The sequence below is a fragment of the Pan troglodytes genome, chromosome 1 (assembly GCF_028858775.2).
Source record: "Pan troglodytes isolate AG18354 chromosome 1, NHGRI_mPanTro3-v2.0_pri, whole genome shotgun sequence".
NCBI classification, from domain to species: Eukaryota; Metazoa; Chordata; class Mammalia; order Primates; family Hominidae; genus Pan; species Pan troglodytes.
In genome coordinates this window covers 177,724,836-177,743,689 of record NC_072398.2, presented here as the reverse complement: position 1 = coordinate 177,743,689, position 18,854 = coordinate 177,724,836, and the positions used below count along the sequence as shown (strand labels likewise).

The 18,854-nt window shown below is 45.7% G+C and overlaps 1 protein-coding gene and 1 long non-coding RNA gene across 30 annotated transcripts in view; one reads left to right on the top strand and one right to left on the bottom strand.

The window, feature by feature from the left end:
* The window catches only part of LRP8 (LDL receptor related protein 8), an 81,671-nt gene that overhangs the window by 4,664 nt on the left and 58,153 nt on the right, over nt 1–18,854 (bottom strand). For 20 of the 29 annotated variants that reach the window (XM_016918570.4, XM_016918582.4, XM_054682986.2 and 17 more), the window contains 9 exons: nt 16,255–16,429; nt 13,947–14,174; nt 12,227–12,345; nt 11,850–11,989; nt 10,246–10,387; nt 8,104–8,256; nt 7,023–7,247; nt 4,891–4,959; nt 473–645 (listed from right to left, as the gene is read on the bottom strand). In XM_016918570.4, coding sequence (XP_016774059.1) covers nt 473–645; nt 4,891–4,959; nt 7,023–7,247; nt 8,104–8,256; nt 10,246–10,387; nt 11,850–11,989; nt 12,227–12,345; nt 13,947–14,174; nt 16,255–16,429 — 1,424 coding nt within the window. The remainder of the gene's footprint in view (nt 1–472; nt 646–4,890; nt 4,960–7,022; nt 7,248–8,103; nt 8,257–10,245; nt 10,388–11,849; nt 11,990–12,226; nt 12,346–13,946; nt 14,175–16,254; nt 16,430–18,854) is intronic. The other 9 variants (XM_054683006.2, XM_063802244.1, XM_054682983.2 and 6 more) reach the window with 1 other exon arrangement.
* On the top strand, nt 5,911–17,083 carry LOC104008117 (uncharacterized). The gene is made up of 3 exons (XR_682565.5): nt 5,911–6,264; nt 15,534–15,795; nt 16,565–17,083. It is a non-coding gene; the product is annotated as an uncharacterized LOC104008117 (long non-coding RNA).

Below are 18,854 nucleotides of genomic sequence, written 5' to 3'. Positions count from 1 at the left end.
ACATAACTGGCATACAGTATTGAAATGAATACATTTGAATTAAATGGCCACAGTTACCCTTCCAGGCTAAAGGTTCTGAAAATTTACTGAGCAGAAAGAGAGACATTTGGCTTTTTTTACTGCCAGGAAGAGCCTCTAGGTACAAGGTGGTCCTGATACCTTTTTACCTTAACCACCTACCCCAGCATTTCTGTGTTCCCCAGGGCCTAGAACAGTGCCTGATACATGGTGCGTTTTTGATAAATGTTTGAGGAAGGAAAGAAGGAGGAAGGGAAGGAGGGAGGAAAGGAAGGAAAGAAGGAAAGAAAAAAGACAGGGAGGGAGGGAAGGACGGAAGGAAAGGAGGGAGGGAAGGACGGAAGGAAGGAAGGGAGGGAAGAAAGGATGGGAAGGAAGAAAGGATGGGAGGGGAAGAAAGGATGGAAGGGAAGATGGTCGGAAGGTAGGAATTCTCCCAGTGAGAAATACTTACTGCAGGATAGACATGGCCAATCTGAGCAGTCCTCCCTATATGGAGCTCATCTTCATCTTCTTCTTCTGTTGTTTTCCTGTAGACTGGGTTGTCAAAATTCATGCTTTTGGTGTTCTTCCGCTTCCAGTTTCTCCAGATCAGGTATCCACTCATGCACAGCAGGGCTATCACCACTGGAGGAAGGACACAGGACACTGGACCTCCAGCAGGCTCCAACCCACTGCTCAGACATCAGTACAAGGCTTGTCACCACTCCACTTTTACTGCCCTTTGCTCCTCAGGCTCTGTTTCTGCATGTTCTTTTACTGCTGTTTGAAAGCCCATCTCTCATCCCTTCTTTCCTTTACTAACTATTCATCCTTCAAGATCCTGTTCAAATGTGAAGTCTTCCCCAACTGTGGGCAGAGTCAGTTGCTCTCTCATGTGTGCTCCCAGATCACACACAGTATCTTACTTTATGTATCTGTACTCCCAACTAGATAGCTCTTTCAAGGCAGGGACTGTGTCTTTTTTTTGTTTTTAAACTCTCTACGCCCAGTTCCTAGCACTGACTAGGTGCCTAGTAACATGTGCTGAATGAATGAGTGAATTTTACCACACCTTTGCCCTAATGCTGCTGCTTCCCTAGATTTCTCTAAGAAAACGATTCTCTCCCAAAACTGGGGGGTGGAGAGTGGGATGGGGCCAGGCAGAGTGTTTATTTCCAAAGGTGAGGCTCCACCTGAAGAAGAACATCTCTAGAAGGAGACACAGAGGGCAACACAAGCTCTGATTTAGAATAAATGACTATGTTAATGATTAAAGGAGGAAGCTCTCTCCAACACAGCTGGGTAAAAATGGAGCAAGTAGCTTTGTAAGGTGATTAGCAGTCACTCTGAGCATCCCAGTGGAGGCTGAATGATCACCTATCTAGGATGCTATGGAAGGGGTTTCTGTTTTAGTAAGATTACAATAATTGATATGCATTAAAGACAGGAACAAGGCAGTCATCACTGCTAATATTTATTGTCTTAGAGATCTAGCTATGCAGTAAGGCCAGAAAAAAATCTAAGGGTATAAATATGGGAAAAGAGCCCAGGTGCGGTGGCTCACGCCTGTAATCCCAACACTGTGGGAGGCCGAGGCAGGCAGATTACTTGAGGCCAGGAGTTTGAGACCAGCCTGGCCAACATGGCGAAAACCCATCTCTACAAAAAATACAAAGTAGCTGGGCATGGTGGCGGGCACCTGTAGTCCCAGCTACTCAGAAGGCTGAGGTGGGAGGATTGCTTGAGCCTGGGAGGTCAAGGCTGCAGTGAGCCACAATCGTGCCACTGCACTCCAGCCTGGGCAACAGAGTGAGACCTTGTCTCAAAAAAAAAAAAAAAAGTAAATAAATAAATACATATGAGAAAGGAGGAAACCAAACTGTTATTAACAGCTATTTGTATTTTTAGAAACTCTTAAGAGAAGCTGGTGAAAAACTATCAGAAATAATTTTAGTTAATCAAGAATCAACATAAAAGATCATTAGCCATCTTTTTAATCAGCAAGAACCAATTAGAAAATTTAACGGAGGCCAGGCACAGTGGCTGACACATGTAATACCAACATTTTGGGAGGCTGAGGCAGGAGGATTGCTTGAACCCAGGAGTTCAAGACCAGCCCGGGCAAGATGGTGAGCCCTGGTCTTTACAAAAAAATTAATTTAAAAAATTAGCCAGGTGTGGTGGTGCATGCCTGTAGTCCCAGCTACTCGGGATGCTGAGGCGGGAGAATCCCTTGAGCCCAGGAGTTCGAGGATGCAGTGAACTGTGATCACACCACTGCACTCCAGCCTGGGCAAGAGTGCAAGATCTTCTTGTCTCTTAAAAAAAAAAAGAAAAAGAAAAAGTAATGGAATACAAATACATTCATAATAGCCCATCAAAAGCTATAAAATACCTAGGAAAACCTAAGAAGAAATATGCAAGTCCTATGTGATCTATAAAATTCTGCTGAGGGACGTAAAAGAAGACCGAAATAAATAGGCCACATTTCTGGATGGGAAGCTTTAATATAATAAAAAGGTATATTCTCCTCACATAAACTCATATATCTAAAGCAATCTTGATAAAAACTTCACCAAAATTTTTATAGAATTGATAAGATTATTCCGAAGTTCACCTAGAAGAGAAACTGAATAAAAATAGCTGAGAAGATGTTGTGAGCATAACATATCATGAAGTTGTGCTAATAGTATGTAGGAATATATAAATCAGTGAAGGAAAATAAACTGCTTAGATGCAAATCAAAGTACAAATGGGATGTAGTTTATAATAAAGATGATGTGCAAGTCAGGAGAGAAGTATGGATTATTCAGTGATGGTTTTGGGGAAACTAGACAGGTATATAGAGAAAAAACAGTTAAATCTCTACCTCATACCATACTCTAAAATTTAAATTCCAAATAGAGTAATATCCTAATACTAAAAAAAAGTTGAAAGTAGAAAAGAAAAACATCAGGAGATATTTTAATAAGTTAGAGTGAGGCCGGCCTTCTTAAGTAAGACACAAAACCCAGAAATCTTAAAAGATTGACAGATCTGATACTTAAAAGTTTCATATTTATGCATGGCAAAAGATACCATAAACACACTTTAAAACCAAATGTCAGACTGGAAGAAAATATTTGTAACATATATTTTAAAGGTTTAATATTTGTCATGTATAAATATTTCTATAAATAAGAAAAAGATAGCCAATAGAAAAATAAGAAAAGACTGTGGGCGATTCATAACAGATAAAATACAAGTAAAGGGGCTGATAAGCTTACGAAAATATACTCTACCTCACAGGGAAATGTCAGGGAAATAATACTCATCTTTCACTCCTCAGATTAGCAGAAATTCAAAATATTGAATATTTCAGAGTGAGTTATGTCAGCAAAACAGCATATATCTGCCTCTTTCTATAGGGCAAAGGATGGCAAGAAAGGGGTAGATTTATCTTTCTCCACTCCAATCAAAATAATCCTGGAATAATCACCTCACCATCATCTTTCCTGGTGAAGCCTTTTAAGGCCAATTCAAATGCTGTCTTCTCCAGAAGCGCCACTTTTACTCTGGAATTACCTTTCCTTCTACCATCCCTTCACAGGAGTATCATGCCACTATTACATTGTTCCTCCGTCTCTATCTATATCCAACATGCCCCTATCATAGCACATAATGACATGTATTAACATCTACCTTAAAGGACTTTATTTTTGCCTGATTAAAGACTGAAAGCTCTTAAAGTCTTTATTTTTTTCTTCCCTGGATCCTTGGCACTTGGCACAGTGTCTTACACAGGGGAGAAGTTTTTAAAACATTTGCTGACTAACTCGGCATACTGAAGATTCCCAGGATAAAAGGACAAAGTTTCTGTCCTTGAAGTACTCATATAGCCAAGTAAGGGAGATAAAGCTCTGAATGGACAATCAGAATGCAAAGATACTGCTAAGAGATGAGACTGCTAAGAAAGGGGTGTACAGGATACCGTGTGGTCATCAGGGTGGAAGAGAATGAATCAGCCCCCATGATTCTCTGTGAGGTCTTAACAAAGTGTTATACTCTGGCCATACTGATCTCCTTCTAGCTCTAAACCCACCCCACCCTGACCCTTCCAGGCCATTTCCTACTCCTGGCTTTACTCATGCTGTCTTCACTGTTTGGACTGTTCTTGATCCTCCCTCACTTGGCTGACCCAGCTCAAATATCACTTCTGTTAGGAAACCTCCTCTTCCCTCTTCTCCCTCCCCCAGCCCAAGTTAAGTGTTTCCTCAGCACTGTCTCTGAAGTCAGTGCATGCAGCTTAACCTTAGGACCTACCAGGTCGTAATGAACTTATCTGTGTTATGTGGGTCTCTCCAACAAGACTATAAACTTTTGTAGGACAGAACCATGTCTTATTCATCTTTAACTGCCTTTCCTCCCCTTATCAGAGTTTGGCACATAGTAGCTGCTTAATAAATACTTGTTGAAAACCAAACAGAAAGAAAACAAGACAGTATGACCTATTAAAGGAATGGTAAGCAGCTCTATTCATTAATTCAACAAATCCTTGATATCCTACCATGTGCTAGACACTGCCAGGAGCTGGGGAGAATGGTGAGCAAGAGATACCAGCCCTGTTCCTAGGGATCATACAGTCGCACTTCACATAGCTGGAGTGTAGAGTGTGAATCGAGGGGTGGGGAGATGGGGGATGTACCTGGAAGGTCACCTGGGGCCAGGTCCTGAAGAGCCTTGTGTGCTAGGCTAAAAAACCAAATTAAATCAGGACTGGGAGGTGGGCAGGAAGGCTGCAAGGGCAGAACAAGTCAATAGGGCAGGCCAAGTTCTCTACCCTGCTAGCGCTTTTCCCTAGGCCTAAGCAGGGTCTCTCTTTTCTCTTCAGTGGCTGGGGGCCACACTCACCTATGGGCACGATGATCCCGATAACAGCAGCAGTGACTGTTGAGCCCATCTTACTGTCTTCATTCGCATCTGCAAAACACAAACATTTGCAGAATGATGCTCTGTCACTGTGTGTCCAAGCCCCTACTGGCCTCAAGTGGTAAGAACTACCCAACTGCTGCTCATCCTCATTCTAAAATGATGATCCTGGCTGTTGCCTAATAATTCAGTCTTTCCAGATCCTATCACAACTCCTGTGAGGCAAGCAGGACAGAGGTTATCTCCATTTTACAGGCAAGGAAACTGAGTCTTAACTGAGGGGTTTGGGGACTCACAGAAAAGTGGCAGAGCTGGGACTTGAACCCAGGACTCATGTCCCAAGTCCCATACCCTTTCCACAGCATCATGGTAGTAGGAAGCTGGGGGCTGTGCATGGCAAAGTGAGCACTTAGGTCTTTATGTTGCTGATGGACTAGGTCATTTGCCTTTTTCCATCAGTATCTGTTGCTTTGCCAGTATTGTTTTTGGTGAGCTGTCTGTCCATCTGCATTATCAGATTATTTTTCATAAGTAATTGAAATGGGACATAGTATAGTGTAGAGGAATCAAGAGCACAGACTTCTGTGTCAGACTTCTGGGTTCAAGTCCCAGCCCTACTACTCACTACCCATGTGACCTTGGGCAAATTATTATATATTATAAATACAGCACATGGTATTATACTTTTATATCTTTAAAATGGTGATATTACCTACCTCCTAGGGATATGGTAAGGATTAAATGAAATAATTTATCTAAAATGAATATAAAATGCTTGGCACAACTTTGCCTAGTTCTAAGAGGGTGGAGAGTGGGATGGGGTTGTTGAATAAGGTCTAAATTTTAAAAAGATACGTAAAAGCACATTTTAAACTGAAAAGTGCTTGGAAAATTTACTGTCTTTTTGAAAAACTATGCCATGCCATCTTTCTCACTCTTATAACCATCTTCATTGTAACATTTGTGAAGCACTTTATAGTTCAGAAAGCATTTTTCCCTTAGATCCTCCTGACAGCTCCCTGTGGTGTGAAAAGGAGCTATCATCTACACTTGCTGCAGGTGAGATGACTGTCCCGGCAATGGCCCAAGGCCCATCCTCTCTCAATGTGACTGTTTATCCATGTTACTCCAAGAGAATCTAACAGTTAAGGGGAGAAAAAGCTGCACTGCTTGCTTCCAGAGCTAACTGTGTCCTCCCTGCTGTCCTCCCTGCTCTGGGCCACAGCGAACACTGGACAGTGATATTAAAACCTAGAGCATGAAGAAGCCAGTGAGGAGAAGCTGGTGAGAGGCTCTGCCCTCAGATGAGAGGAACTGGAATTCACACATGCTCCGTCTGCCTCTGCAAACTTCGGAGTAAGTGCTCCACTCCAAAAAGCCAGCTTCTGCTGGCAAATAGGACCAGTTAGGAAGATGCTGCCAAGCAGCTTGGTTTCTGGGCTGTCCATGTAGGGGAAAAAATTAAAAAGATAGTTTATCCTTTTAAATGAACTCCCTCTGGCAGGTAACTCAATTAAAAAGGTATTTGCTGATTAATGAGATAGAACATTTCTAGCAGTGACAATTACTGCTCCCAATGATTTAATAAGTGGTGAACTTAATTATTTTCATCCCAGGGTTGGAAAGAGGTATAAGGAGACCATGGTTGTAGATATTACTATCTGGGGACCTGCTGTGAACTGAGATCAGAGCTTTCCAAACACAAGGGACACCTCCTCATATACACATCAGAACTTTGTGAAACATAGACACACACACCCTCGCAGAGTCAGCAACGGCTGTGTGCGTGAGCACCTCCGGTTATACCGGTTACACCTTTGTCTATCATGGCAATCTTGTGAAGCAGGTTGTGGAAGGGTGGTTATTTCCACTTTGTAAGAGAAGCAGCTGAGGCTCACAGGGTCTCAGCTTCCTACGAGACCCTCTGTAAGGTAGGGGCACCTAGGAGTCCTAAATCGCAGGCTGGTACTCTACCTCCCTCTCAGATATGCAGTAACCTCCTCAAAGATATGCAGTATTCAGCTCTGGTAGGTTCTGTCTTATCACATACCCCCTTCCTGGCTTCCCTAGGAGCCCTCCCATGTCATGAAAGAATGCAGAACTCATTTCCTTACAGTGCTGGGAGTGGTTGCTGGTTGCAGGGCTTAGGGTAGACGGGCTGATGCTGGGAGCCCTGGGGACACTAACTGAGCTTGGGACTGCAGCTGCCAGGCTTGGTGTCTCTGTGCTGTGGTTCTGGTAGGTGGATCTGTGGACGGTGGTCCCGGGGGCTCTTGTGGTGGCAGGTACTGTCCTCGTCATGGTAGAGGCTAACGTCGTAGTTGAGGTAGATTGAGGTGCTGGAGGGGAAATACCATGGAGGTCACTTGGACAGATAATTTTGTTGCCTAAGTTATTGCCTCTGAGATATACTTAGGAACTTATCTTCATGGCGTAGCTCAAATGCCACTTCTGTGAAGCCTTTCCTAATCTCCCCAGTGGGCTATGATCTTTTCTTTAGCTGAGTGCTAAGCACTTCACTTTGATTCAATAAAGATGAGTCATTAAAACATTGCTGTGGAATTAGTTGTGAGTAAGACCAGCAATAAAAAGACTGTAGGGAGGGGAAATCAGATAAATCTAGAAGGATTTTACACTCATATTGTTATACCAATAGATTGAAATTCTTATTCCACTTTAAACAATTGAACCTGTCAATTATTAATAATTCAGTAGACTTAGGCTCAAATGAAAGGCCTTGGCTATACATCAAGATTAGGACATGAATCTGTGTATGCGGTTGAAGTATTAACTATTAGTCCCAATTATATTGCAAAAGGGCTGCTGTGTAGTGTTTGTTAAGTTCTAGGTGAGAAACAGGCGAATATATAGTTATCTGCATGTACCTGAAGCCACGGCTATTAAGGGTTCTTAACTTGAGGTTTTTAAAGGGTTCCAGAAACTCCCTGAAACTGAATTTAAAATGTTTTATGTATATGTGCATTTTTTCCTTGGGAGTGAGAAAAAGCTTTGGAAGGATCCTGGGGGCATGAGCATTCAAGGAAGGTAAAAAAGAGAAACCCCCAAAAGGCAACAAGTAACCAGGGAAGATGAAAGAAAACCAGCAGCATACTGTGTCCCAGAAGCCAAGGGAAGATTTCAGCAGGGTAGGGTCTGACACTGCCAGGGGCCATCCCTCCTGGAAGGTCTGCTTACCTCGGTAGCACCTCTTCATGTCTGGACCCAGCCACATTGTGTCAGGACAGGCACATGTGTACTTGGGAGAGTGGCTGGAGATCTGAGGAGCAGGAAGGCACAGGTATTCACAGCCTCCATTAGGCTGGACACTCAGCTCACAGGCATCTGGAGCTAATGGCAGAGAGGGAGACAGCTGGGGCACAGACAGGACATGCCAGGTCTTCCTGCCTCCTGAGGATGAGGCCTCTCCCACCTGGCTTGCTCAAAAAGCTTGCCCTATACTTTTTTTTCACATTTTTTTTCTTTTTCTTTCTTTTTTATCCCCCAAAGCTTTTGGGATACACGTTGTTTTTTGTTACATGGATGAATTATATAGTGGTGAATTCTGGTACTTTAGCGCACCTGTAACCCAAGTGTAGTGTACATTGTACCTAATGTGTAGTTTTTTTTTTTTTAATCTCTAGCCCTGCTATTACCTTCTCCATTTTTAGTCTCTAAAGTCCATTATATGCCCCTGTGTACTCATAGCTTAGCTATACTCTGTATGCCCCTGTGTACTCATAGCTTAGCTCCCGCTTATAAGTAAGAGCATATAGTTTTTGGTTTTCCACTCCTATCATACTTTACTTAGAATAATGGCCTCCAGCTCCATCCAAGTTGCTGCAAAATACATTATTTTGTTCCTTTTTATGGCTGAGTAGTATTCCAAGGTGTATATATGCCACATTTTCTTTATTTACTCATTAGTCGATGGACACTTAGGTTGGTTCCACATCTCTGCAATTGTGAAGCCCTTCTACTTTTTAAATTTTTTTTATTTTTTATGTTTTGAGACAGGGTCTCACTGTTGCCTAGACTAAGTGCAGCAGTGCAATCATAGCTCACTGCAGCCTCAAACTCCTGGGCTTAAGAAATCCTCCCACCTCGGCCTCCCGAGTAGCTGGAACTATAGGCGCATGCCACCATACAAGGGTCATTTTTATAGTTTTTGTAGTGATAGAGTCTTGCCTTCTTGCCCAGGCTGGTCCCAAACTCCTGGGCTCAAGTGATCCTCCTGCGTTGGCCTCCCAAAGTGCTGGAATTGCAGGTATAAGCCACCATGCCTGGCCTCCCTACTACTTTTATTGGGTACTTTCCAGCACCATACCTAGTGTTTTATCCCTACACTCTCATATAATCCTTGCAACAATTCTGAGAGGTGGGGACGTTACATCCCAGACTGACAAATAAAGACACCTAGGCTCAAAGAGAACAAACTCGTCAAACCTATACTCTAGGAATTTTTTTTTTTTTAAGAGGTAGGGGTCTTGCTCTGTCGCCCAGGCCGGAGTGCAGTAATGCAATCATAGCCCACTGCTGCCTGGAGCTCCTGTGCTCAAGGGATCCTCCTGCCTCAGCCTCTCAGTGTTGGGATTACAGGCATGAGCCACCATGTCTGGACTAGAGATAGAACTTAAATTGAGGTTGGCTGGGCTCCAAAGCCCATAAGCCCGTGGTTTTTATTTTTCCCTGTGCCACATACTATGTCTCTCATTTAAATTTCTAGGTCTAGAATCAGGCACCAATCTTATCTCCTTACACTCCCTTGCTTTCCCTCTTTCACCGTGGCAGCCAACACTTCAGTTACAGTTAGAATTAGTATATCCTAGTGATAGAGGAGGGGACAACCTAGTAGTAGGATTCCTAGATTCTATTCCCAACCAATAAGCTGACTTATTATATGGCCCTCGGATACGTTAGCTTATACTACTGCAGAATGGCTACAAATAGCAAGTTAGATGCAGTGTGTCATGGTGAAAGCAGCTGTGGAACCAGATAGACCTGGGTTTAGGTTTCAGTTCTGCCACCTGCTAACATTATTTTACCTCTCTGAGCTTCCGTTTCCTCAACTGTCAGAAGAGTAATACCCACACTTTGTAGGATTGGCAAAAACAGGACAGTTATGTATTCATTTATACCCAGCCTTTTTTCACAAAGAACTTGAGGTAAAATGAGACAAAATATATGATGAAAAAGTACTCTACCAACAAGAGGGATTGTTGTTATTATTCCTGGGGTTGCTGAGTTGTGACCTGAATGTGAACACAGCCTGCCTGGTGAAAGGAGAGGACACAGTGACACAGTCAGGGGACCTGGGACCTAGGACCAGAGACAGCTCACCTCTTGGCTGCTTCAGCTCATGGAAGATGACAATGTCATGTGGGTTGTTGAGGTTCTCAGCCAGGATGGAGATTTCCAGGCCATTGAGCCGATTTGCACTGAAAATGGCCTCGTTCTCCAGGTCTGTCCAGAACACCTTGTCCTGTGGGGTATAGATGCAGAGGATGGGAGGCCTGGAGTGTAAATCCATGACCTCAGTCTGAGGGGTTGGCCCCAAACCATAGTCACAAGAACTGCCCTGAAATCTCCCCTGATCTGTCCTGTCTATGGATTCACGGTGGGGCTCTCAGCCTCTAATCTGTGATGCACGTCTCCTCGTTCCCTTCTATCTTAGAGGATTATTCGGTGATTCTGTGCTTTGAACTGACAGCCACAACATTACTCATTCATGCTGAACTAAGCCTGCTTGCTAGAGCCCAGCAGAAACCCAAGGTTAAATCTCTATAGCATTATCATTACTGGGGCCTGGGACCAAGATTGGAAGGGATGTGTGAGCTATGAGGGTTATGCCTTGCTGGGCTTCCTGTAGCCTCTGGGTATCCACACGAGTCCACATGGTTAGTCCATATAAGCCTAGATGTGCATCTGTCAGCAAATCCACACGTACAGGTACCACTGTGCATCTTCATACACAGATCTAAACACATACCCAAATGTTCATCCACACACAAAAATCTACATTTGCCCCTAAATATGCAGTCTAAATACATCTTGGTATATGTATGTACACACATAAGCACCAGCACTTAGAGGAATGCACACTTTTATTCTGATGCATTTATATTTACCCATGCACATACACATACTTTACATGTACATGCCATGTATATAAACAAGCACAAACACTTGTGTACCAACACACCTGTCCTTTAAAGCAGGGGCTGGACTTAGAGGTGGAGCTTTGCCCACAACTTCAGAGCAGTGCTGAGTAACTTTGCTGCAAGCAAATCCTGCCAATGCCCACCACAGACCATCATCCCTTTGCTTTCCCTCCCCTTGGTGGTGGAGTTAGTTTTGGGGAAGAGGTGAAGGTGTGAGACCTTGGTTGGTTCTGGCTTCTTCATTCCCAGAGAAGAAAAGTCATTAGGGTCAGGGCACAGGAGGGTCTTCGCTCCTCACTTTGCTGGGAGCTTCTTGAGACTAGGATAGTGTCTGATTCACTTCTATGACCCCAGGGTCTGGCAGAGGTCAATAAAAGTATGCAGAATTGAACAGCATCTCTCAGGCCATTTCCTCCAGTAAATGATTCTAAGGATATGTATGTTCCTTCTTCCTTTCCTCCCTTTACTGGGTGCCTTTTGTATATGGCTTACAGTGCTAGGTGCTGAGGGCACAGAGAGGAAACATACATGCCTAGCAACTTACCTGTGAGAAGTGCTCTGGGAGAGGGGTCTTGGGAAGAGAGCATGGGAAAGGCTGCCAGGTGGAGAGTGGGCTGCAGAGCCTTTGTGTGCAGGCAGCTCACAGATTGTTTACAAACAAATCAGTTGGTTTCCCTGTTCCTGTTTTCATTTGAACAAGTCTCAGGGACTCATCCTATTTGAACAAGCATTTTCTAGGCTTCAGCTTCCTAGTGGGCCCTTGCCTCTCCTTACAGGACTCACCTCAAACACAGCTATCCCAAAAGGGTGGCTCAGGAAGTCAGTGGAGGAGATCAGCATCTTTCTGTTGCCTCCACTGAAGTCAATGCTGGACAGTTGGTGTAGCTTGGAGTCTACCCAGTACAAGCGCTGGCTCAGCAGATCTTGGGAAGGAAGCAGGATCAGGTCATGAACCTGGGACCCCAGTCTGGAGCTCTGTTCCTTTGTACCCTCCCTGCCCACATTTCTAGGCCTCACACTGAGGCCAGCCTAGGGCAACCATTAGGAAACAAAGTCATTGGCACCATGAGAGGACCCAGAAACAAGACTCATGGAGTTCCAGACAGTGATCAGGACAAGGCACTAGAATAGGCCCCCAACCCAGGAAAGGCAGGGCTCACCCAGGGTGATTCCGTTGGGCCATTCAATATTGTCTGACACCAGTGTTTGCCGGTCCACACCGTTGAGCCCAGATTTCTCAATCTTGGCCTGGTCCCCCCAGTCAGACCAATACATGAACCTAAAAGACAAAATAACCCAATTTGCCTTCTTGCTGGGGACATGACCGGGGTAGTCTGAGTCACAAGAGCTCAATAACCCATTGACTAGTTGTGGTTTATGTTTAGTAGGGACTGAGAAGACCTCTAAAGTTCTTTTGAACCATCAAATCTTAGAATTAGCAGGCACTTTAGCCTTCACCTCATTTGAGAACTTGAGGAAAACTATTCTCCGAGATTGCACCCAGACTCAGCTGAATAGCCTGTGACCCCATCTCTCCCACTTCTGGCAGTGCTAACTAACTAGAGCCCTAGGGTGTCAGTGTGGGGAAGGCCCTAGTAAGCCCTCTCTTTTCTGGTTTCAGAGGAGAAAGTGGATGAGCTTCCTAACTCAGGTAACCCTCCCTGCTTTTGTCTCCTCAGGCCTACTAGGGCCAGTAGCAGCCCACTGTTACTAATCCAAGGTAGTAAATTAGACCTAACCCACTCCTTTGTAAATAGTCCCTTTATTAAACCCTCCTCTGATTGTCTTGAGTATGCAGTGGGTTTCCTGCTGGGACCCTGACGATCCACAGTGGATTGGGGTTGGGCTGGGTGTAACTCTATGATGTGAGGGACAGGATGTGGCAGGTGCAACACAAGGTCTGCATGAGAACAGACAGAGAACAGGGATGAAGTGAGGGTAAGAGGAGAGGCTCCGTATCTGTCAGAGTGCCTAGTTCTGTGCTGGAAGCACCTGACCCATGCTTAGTGAATGGCAGCTATCAGTCACTTCCCAAGGCCTCACATAACCTCCCATGTGGTACTCCCCTCACCAACTGCCCTTGCTCGAAGAGGGTTTTCTTATCCCTGTTTAACAAGGAAATAGCAGTAGGAAGCAGCTGTTGATTCTGTTAAACTTAACATGATACAACGCTAAAAAAACCATCTCAAGATATCCACACTGAGGGAGAGAGGGAGTCCTGTTCTGTTCAGAATCCCTAACTCCCAAAATTGAGGGGTGGCCAGAGCAGGGCAACCTAGGTGGTGAGGGCCCAGAGACCATAGGCAACAGGGGTAGGGATGGAGGCAGGCAGTCTGAAGCAGAACAGACCAGTGATCTTGGTCCTCAAATCTTGCTGGCTCTCTCACAGGGCAGGGAATAGACATGTTTTATGTAACTCCAGAGGCCAATGGAGGAAGTTACAGGGAGATAGATTTGGCATTATGAGGGGAAAAGACCCACTTTCTAATGAGCAGAGCTGCCCCACAGTGAAACAGGCCCTATGGGAGGTAATGAGCTACCTGTCTTTGGAAGTATGTGAGCAGCTGCCAGATGCCCACCTACAGCAGCCTGAAGAAAGGCTTCCTCCCCCAGGAGCTTCTATCAGGCCATCTCTAGAGCCCTACTCTGCTCTGAGACGCTCCAATTCTACGATATAACAAGTGGGTGGGAGAGTCCAGGGAGAACTTTGGTGACCAATGCCCAGAGAACCTTGGTTGGGGATTAACAAGACTTTCTTCCCCATGGCCTGTGTCTGAGTGGCCCAGAGCTTTCTAGAACCCTCAAGATAGCTCTTGTGGCAGACACAAGAGGACTGAGCACCTATGATGGGAGAATGGGAAGTTCAGTTGGGACACTCACCCTCGCAGGGGGTCAACAGCGATGGCCCGGGGTTCACTGAGGTTACGGCTGAAGAGAGTGCGTCGGCGGCCACCATCAACTGTGGCCACTGAGATGGTCTTATTGCCCGAGTCAGTCCAGTAGATGTGCTTGTGGACCCAGTCCACCGCCAGGCCCTCTGGAGAGTGCAACTGCTCGTCAATGAGGACCTCCTGCTCTTTCGGGTCACTGGCCTTGTCCATGTAGGCACTTAAGAGAAAACAGAGATGACCATGGGGCAGATGTTCCACCCATGGGCCCATCTGACATGAGCTACCTGTGCACCCTTCCCCTCTCTTCCATCTGGGCCATGGCAATAGATTTTTAGAGGAACGTGGATAATTTCCACTCTACACATTCCCTGGGGTACCAGGGTAGGGGTACAGACTTACATGGGCCACGGTCTCTGGCTTTCTAAGGTGGGGCTGCCCCACAGCTCTGCCCATTAGGGTGAGCCAGATATAATACAATGTGATTATGGAAAGCATTAGAGGCTATGGCAGCAGAGGCATGGAGACTGCCTCATCCCAGAAGGCGGGAGAAGGCTTTATAGTTGAGTCCTGAAGGATGAGTTCACCAGGAGCATGAAGTCACCAGGACAGAAAGCCATTAGGGAACAAGAAAGGCTTGTGCAAATGGCCAGAGGTGAGTCTGCTCTGGAACAGTGAGACACTTAGGGGAGCTGCTTATGTGGGTGTCAGACTGCAAGCAGGTGTAGGCAGGAACCCCATCTTGATGGGCTTTGAGTACCATGCCAAGGAATTAGGATTTATCCCCAGTGGTAACTAGACAGGCCAGAGGATATAGTCCAATAAGCATGTTAGTTCACTGTGGCATCTATGGAGTGGATGGGTTGGAAGGAGAGGGAATGAAGCAGGGAAACTGGTTAGGAGGATGTTACAGCATCTGGGTGGGAGATTAAGGGAGTCTGAAGAATGACCGTGCCAGTGAGAATGGAGAGAAGGGCTAAGAATACAGTAGACACTCAGGAGGCAACATTAGCAAAACAGCAAATGCTGTCTCCCCAGAGGTCTTCTTCTTCTTGCCCTCTCTCTGGGTGATTAGTTCCTTAGTGTCCACTGCCATCAATAACTAAGTCTCCAATCCCAACAGCTCTCTTACGATCCAGACTGCAAAGCTAACTAGCTCCCCTTGGATGTCCCATGGACACCTTGAACTCAATATGTCCAAAACTGTTCATCCCCATTCCCCTCCCCTCGGCCAACCAGACGGCCCAACCCCTGAGCCCTGATCCTCCTCTACTGCTTCACACATCAGAGAACAGCACCACCATTCATGAAACCTCCCAAGCCAAAAACCTGAAACTCCCAAAATTCACTATGAAGGAGTAAATTTCTTCCATCAGCCCCATATCTAGTCTGTCACCAAATCCTGCCTCTTTCAGTTACAACTCTTGGACAGGCATTGTTCTAGTTATGTTTTTGGGTGTGTGTGAACTGAGTGTCTGTATGTTGCAGGGAGGCAGGAATCTAGTTGTCAGTGAGTAGCACTTGCTATATTTGCTTCCATCCACTCTTCCACCCATCTGTCCCATCATTCTTTCATCAGTGACTCAGTGTCTACCCAGCGCCTGGTCATCGGCATTCCTGCCAAGTGGGTCTCAGGACAAAGAAAGGACATGACTGCCTGAAGAGGGCCCAGACATGCAGTGGGGCAGGTGCTGGCATCTGAGAAAGTCCTAGGAGAGAACCTCCTCCAGTGTGTGAAGAGCTTCCCAAGCACCAGGTCCACTGACTGTGGCGTCAAAGACAGTGAAAAGCTGGCCTTGGGGTAATGCCATCCAGGAAGGCATGCCAGATCAGATGCCCAGGTGGGTTCGGAGGCCTCCTCTGTACTTTCTCATGATCATCACAAATGGATGTCACTGTGTTGTGAGTGGGATCCTCTGGGCAGGGACCAGGTCTAAGTCCCCAGGTTCCAACACACAGGGATGTGAGCTGCTTGGAAAGTCCTCCCCAAAGCCAGGATTTCTTCCTTTCTGCCCTGGCCAAACAGTTCCCGTGTCTTGTGCTTCCATATTAGGCCTCCAGAGGTCAGACAAATCCCAGGTGTTTGGGGCTCAAAGCTGCTAACCCAAGGGAGCCCTCAGACTACTCCAGCCCCAGTAAAGTCCCAGAAGTTCCATATCCACTGTGATCCTGCATCTCTTCCCAAGTCCCAACTCTGTCCTGAGGAGCTCTAGAGGCAGACACCACTCCTCCCCTCCTCACCTGTCACCACCCCTCACCCCCACTCTTCATGCCTTGCTGCAGAGGATATGGCCGCTCACCTATAGATCTTACGGTAGGAGAGGTCACACCAGTAGATGCGATTGGTGGCAACTTCCACATCTAGTGCCACGACATTCTTGAGCATGGGGATGAGGCGTGAATAGTTCCGCTTTACCAGGTCGATCCTCCGCACCTCGTGCCGGTTGGTGAAGATTAGGGATGGGCTCTTGCCAGCTGCCATGCAGGGAGGTTGAAAGAGAAAGAGTCAGTGCAAGAGGCAGGGAGCCTGGAGACCAAGACTCTGCCACTGGCTTGCTGGCTGACACATCCATTTTCCTTAAAATAGTAGTGACAATTCCTACTTTACAGGTTGCAGGAGCAGATGAAATAATGAGTACAGAAAGCAGAAGATGCAGAGCACCACGCATAGCAGGAAGATGCTTATTCTTTTTATTAGATACAAACTTCTCCAAAATCTTTTATGGCTCCCCATTTTCTCCTTAGGCCTGCACTGAAAGCCTTCCACAGTGTGACCCCAAGTTCCCTGTCCAGCCTCATTACTCGCCTCTCCAACATAGCTTGATTCCACCTACCAGATACCATTACCTAGCCATGGATGGGCTTCCTGCCTCAGAGCCTTTGCTCAGGTTGTCCCTTCCACCTACTATGTATTTCTTTCCAGCAACTACCATCTTCTCTGCTTGGGCCCTACTGCTGTGGTTCAAGAAGGAACTACCTGAGCAAGTAAGTGTCTTAGAAAGATAACTAGGGGCCAGGCACAGTGGCTCACACCTGTAATCCCAGCACTTTAGGAGGCTGAGGCTGGCACATCGCTTGAGGCCAGGAGTTTGAGACTAGCCTGGGTAATATGGCAAAATCCCATCTCTTAAAAAAAAAAAAAAAATTAGCTGGGCATGGTGGCACATGCCTGTAGTCCCAGCTACTCAGGAGGCTGAAGTGGGAGAATCATTTGAGCCCGGGAGGTTAAGGCTGCAGTGAGCCATGATTGTGCCACTGCACTCCAGCCTGAGTGACAGAGACTCTGTCTCAAAGGAAAAAAAAAAAGACAATTTAGGATAGAAAGTATTGGGGACATAGCAAGAGATGAGCTTCAGAGATTGGCAGGGGCCAGATCACAAAGGGTCCTATGAGCTGGGTGAGTTTGTTCTCTATCCTGAGCCAATGGCAGAGATGGGACATATATGATATACAACACAGATTATATATATGCAGTAGAGACAACATACACAAAACCTGTATTTTTCTTAGATTTAGGGTTAGATTTTAAGATGATAAATAAGTGACCTAGACTTTCCTGGCTACTCCATATGGGAGGACACTGTCCCATGGGCCTCTGAGAGCCTAGCACCAGCTCCCACAGGCTGTTTCTAGATGTATTGGGCCACTCTCAGGCACCAACAGTGTCTGAGGGGCTGCTCCTAGTAACACCTGCCCCTCAAGCTCCCTGTGCCTCCTTCTCTTGTTTTCCAGCTGACACTTCTGCCAGCCACCAGTCCCTGTCACTGTGCATTGTTGCCAAGCTAATGTGCTCCCTGGAGGATGGGACCAGCACAGAGTCGGGCCTGAGGCTGGGTGTGTGACCTGTGTGTAGTGATGGAGACTAATTCAAAGCAGGGTGGGAGTGAGACAGAAGTGTGGTACAAATAGAGAGCATGGAGAATGGGCTCAAGGTGCAGGAAGGGGCAAAGATGAAAGCTGAGTTCCAGGCCAGCTCTGCCACGGACAAGCTGTGATTTCCCTCACCCCAAAATGACAGTAATGACACTTCACCTCCCTGAAGGCAGGAGCCAGGTTAAAGGGGCATGTTGGAGTGATTTTAAATGACAGCTGTGACTGTGACAGGAACCCCCTGTGTTCATGATTTGAGATTTTATGTAATTGCACTTGAAATATTCATGTGTGTGGATTTTGTATATGCATGGGTAGTTGCATGTTGTCTCCAGTGCATGTACATAATCTGTGTCATGTATTACATGTGTTCTATATGGGGGCAAGAACAGGTTACACGTTATATGTGATATACTAATGTATGAGTTACATATTGTACAGTTTGGGTGTTACACTTTTTGGGTTTATGGGCTACATGTCAGTATTATGGCTGCTGTATTGTTATAATTTATCTGTTGTATATTGTATTTAACTTGCATATGAACTCCAGACTCATATATCCAGCTGCCTTCTCAATATCTCTACTTGGATACCTAACCAGTTTTCTTAAACATAACATGTCCAAAACAGCCTAAGATTCCTCCAAACCTGCTTCCCTCACCATCTTTCCCAAGCCCATACGTAGCAATCTTATTTTTTCAGTTGCTGTAACTCTTTTTTTTCCACATTCCACATTCAATTCATAAGCAAATCCTGTTGGCTGGCCTTTGCACTATATCTGCAGTCTGTCCACTTTTCATTATTCCCACAGTAATAATGTAGGAATAAGGGTTCAGCCACCATCACCTCACTTCTGGATTATTGCAATGACCTCTTAAGTGGTTTCCCTGCCTTCTCCCTTGTCCTCTACAGTCTGTTCTCAATACTGCAGTCAGAATAAAATGTCACACCATGTCCCTTCCCTACGCAGAGCCCTCAATGGTTTCCCCCCAGTTAGAGTGAAATCCAGAGCTGGCTCTTACAATGGTCT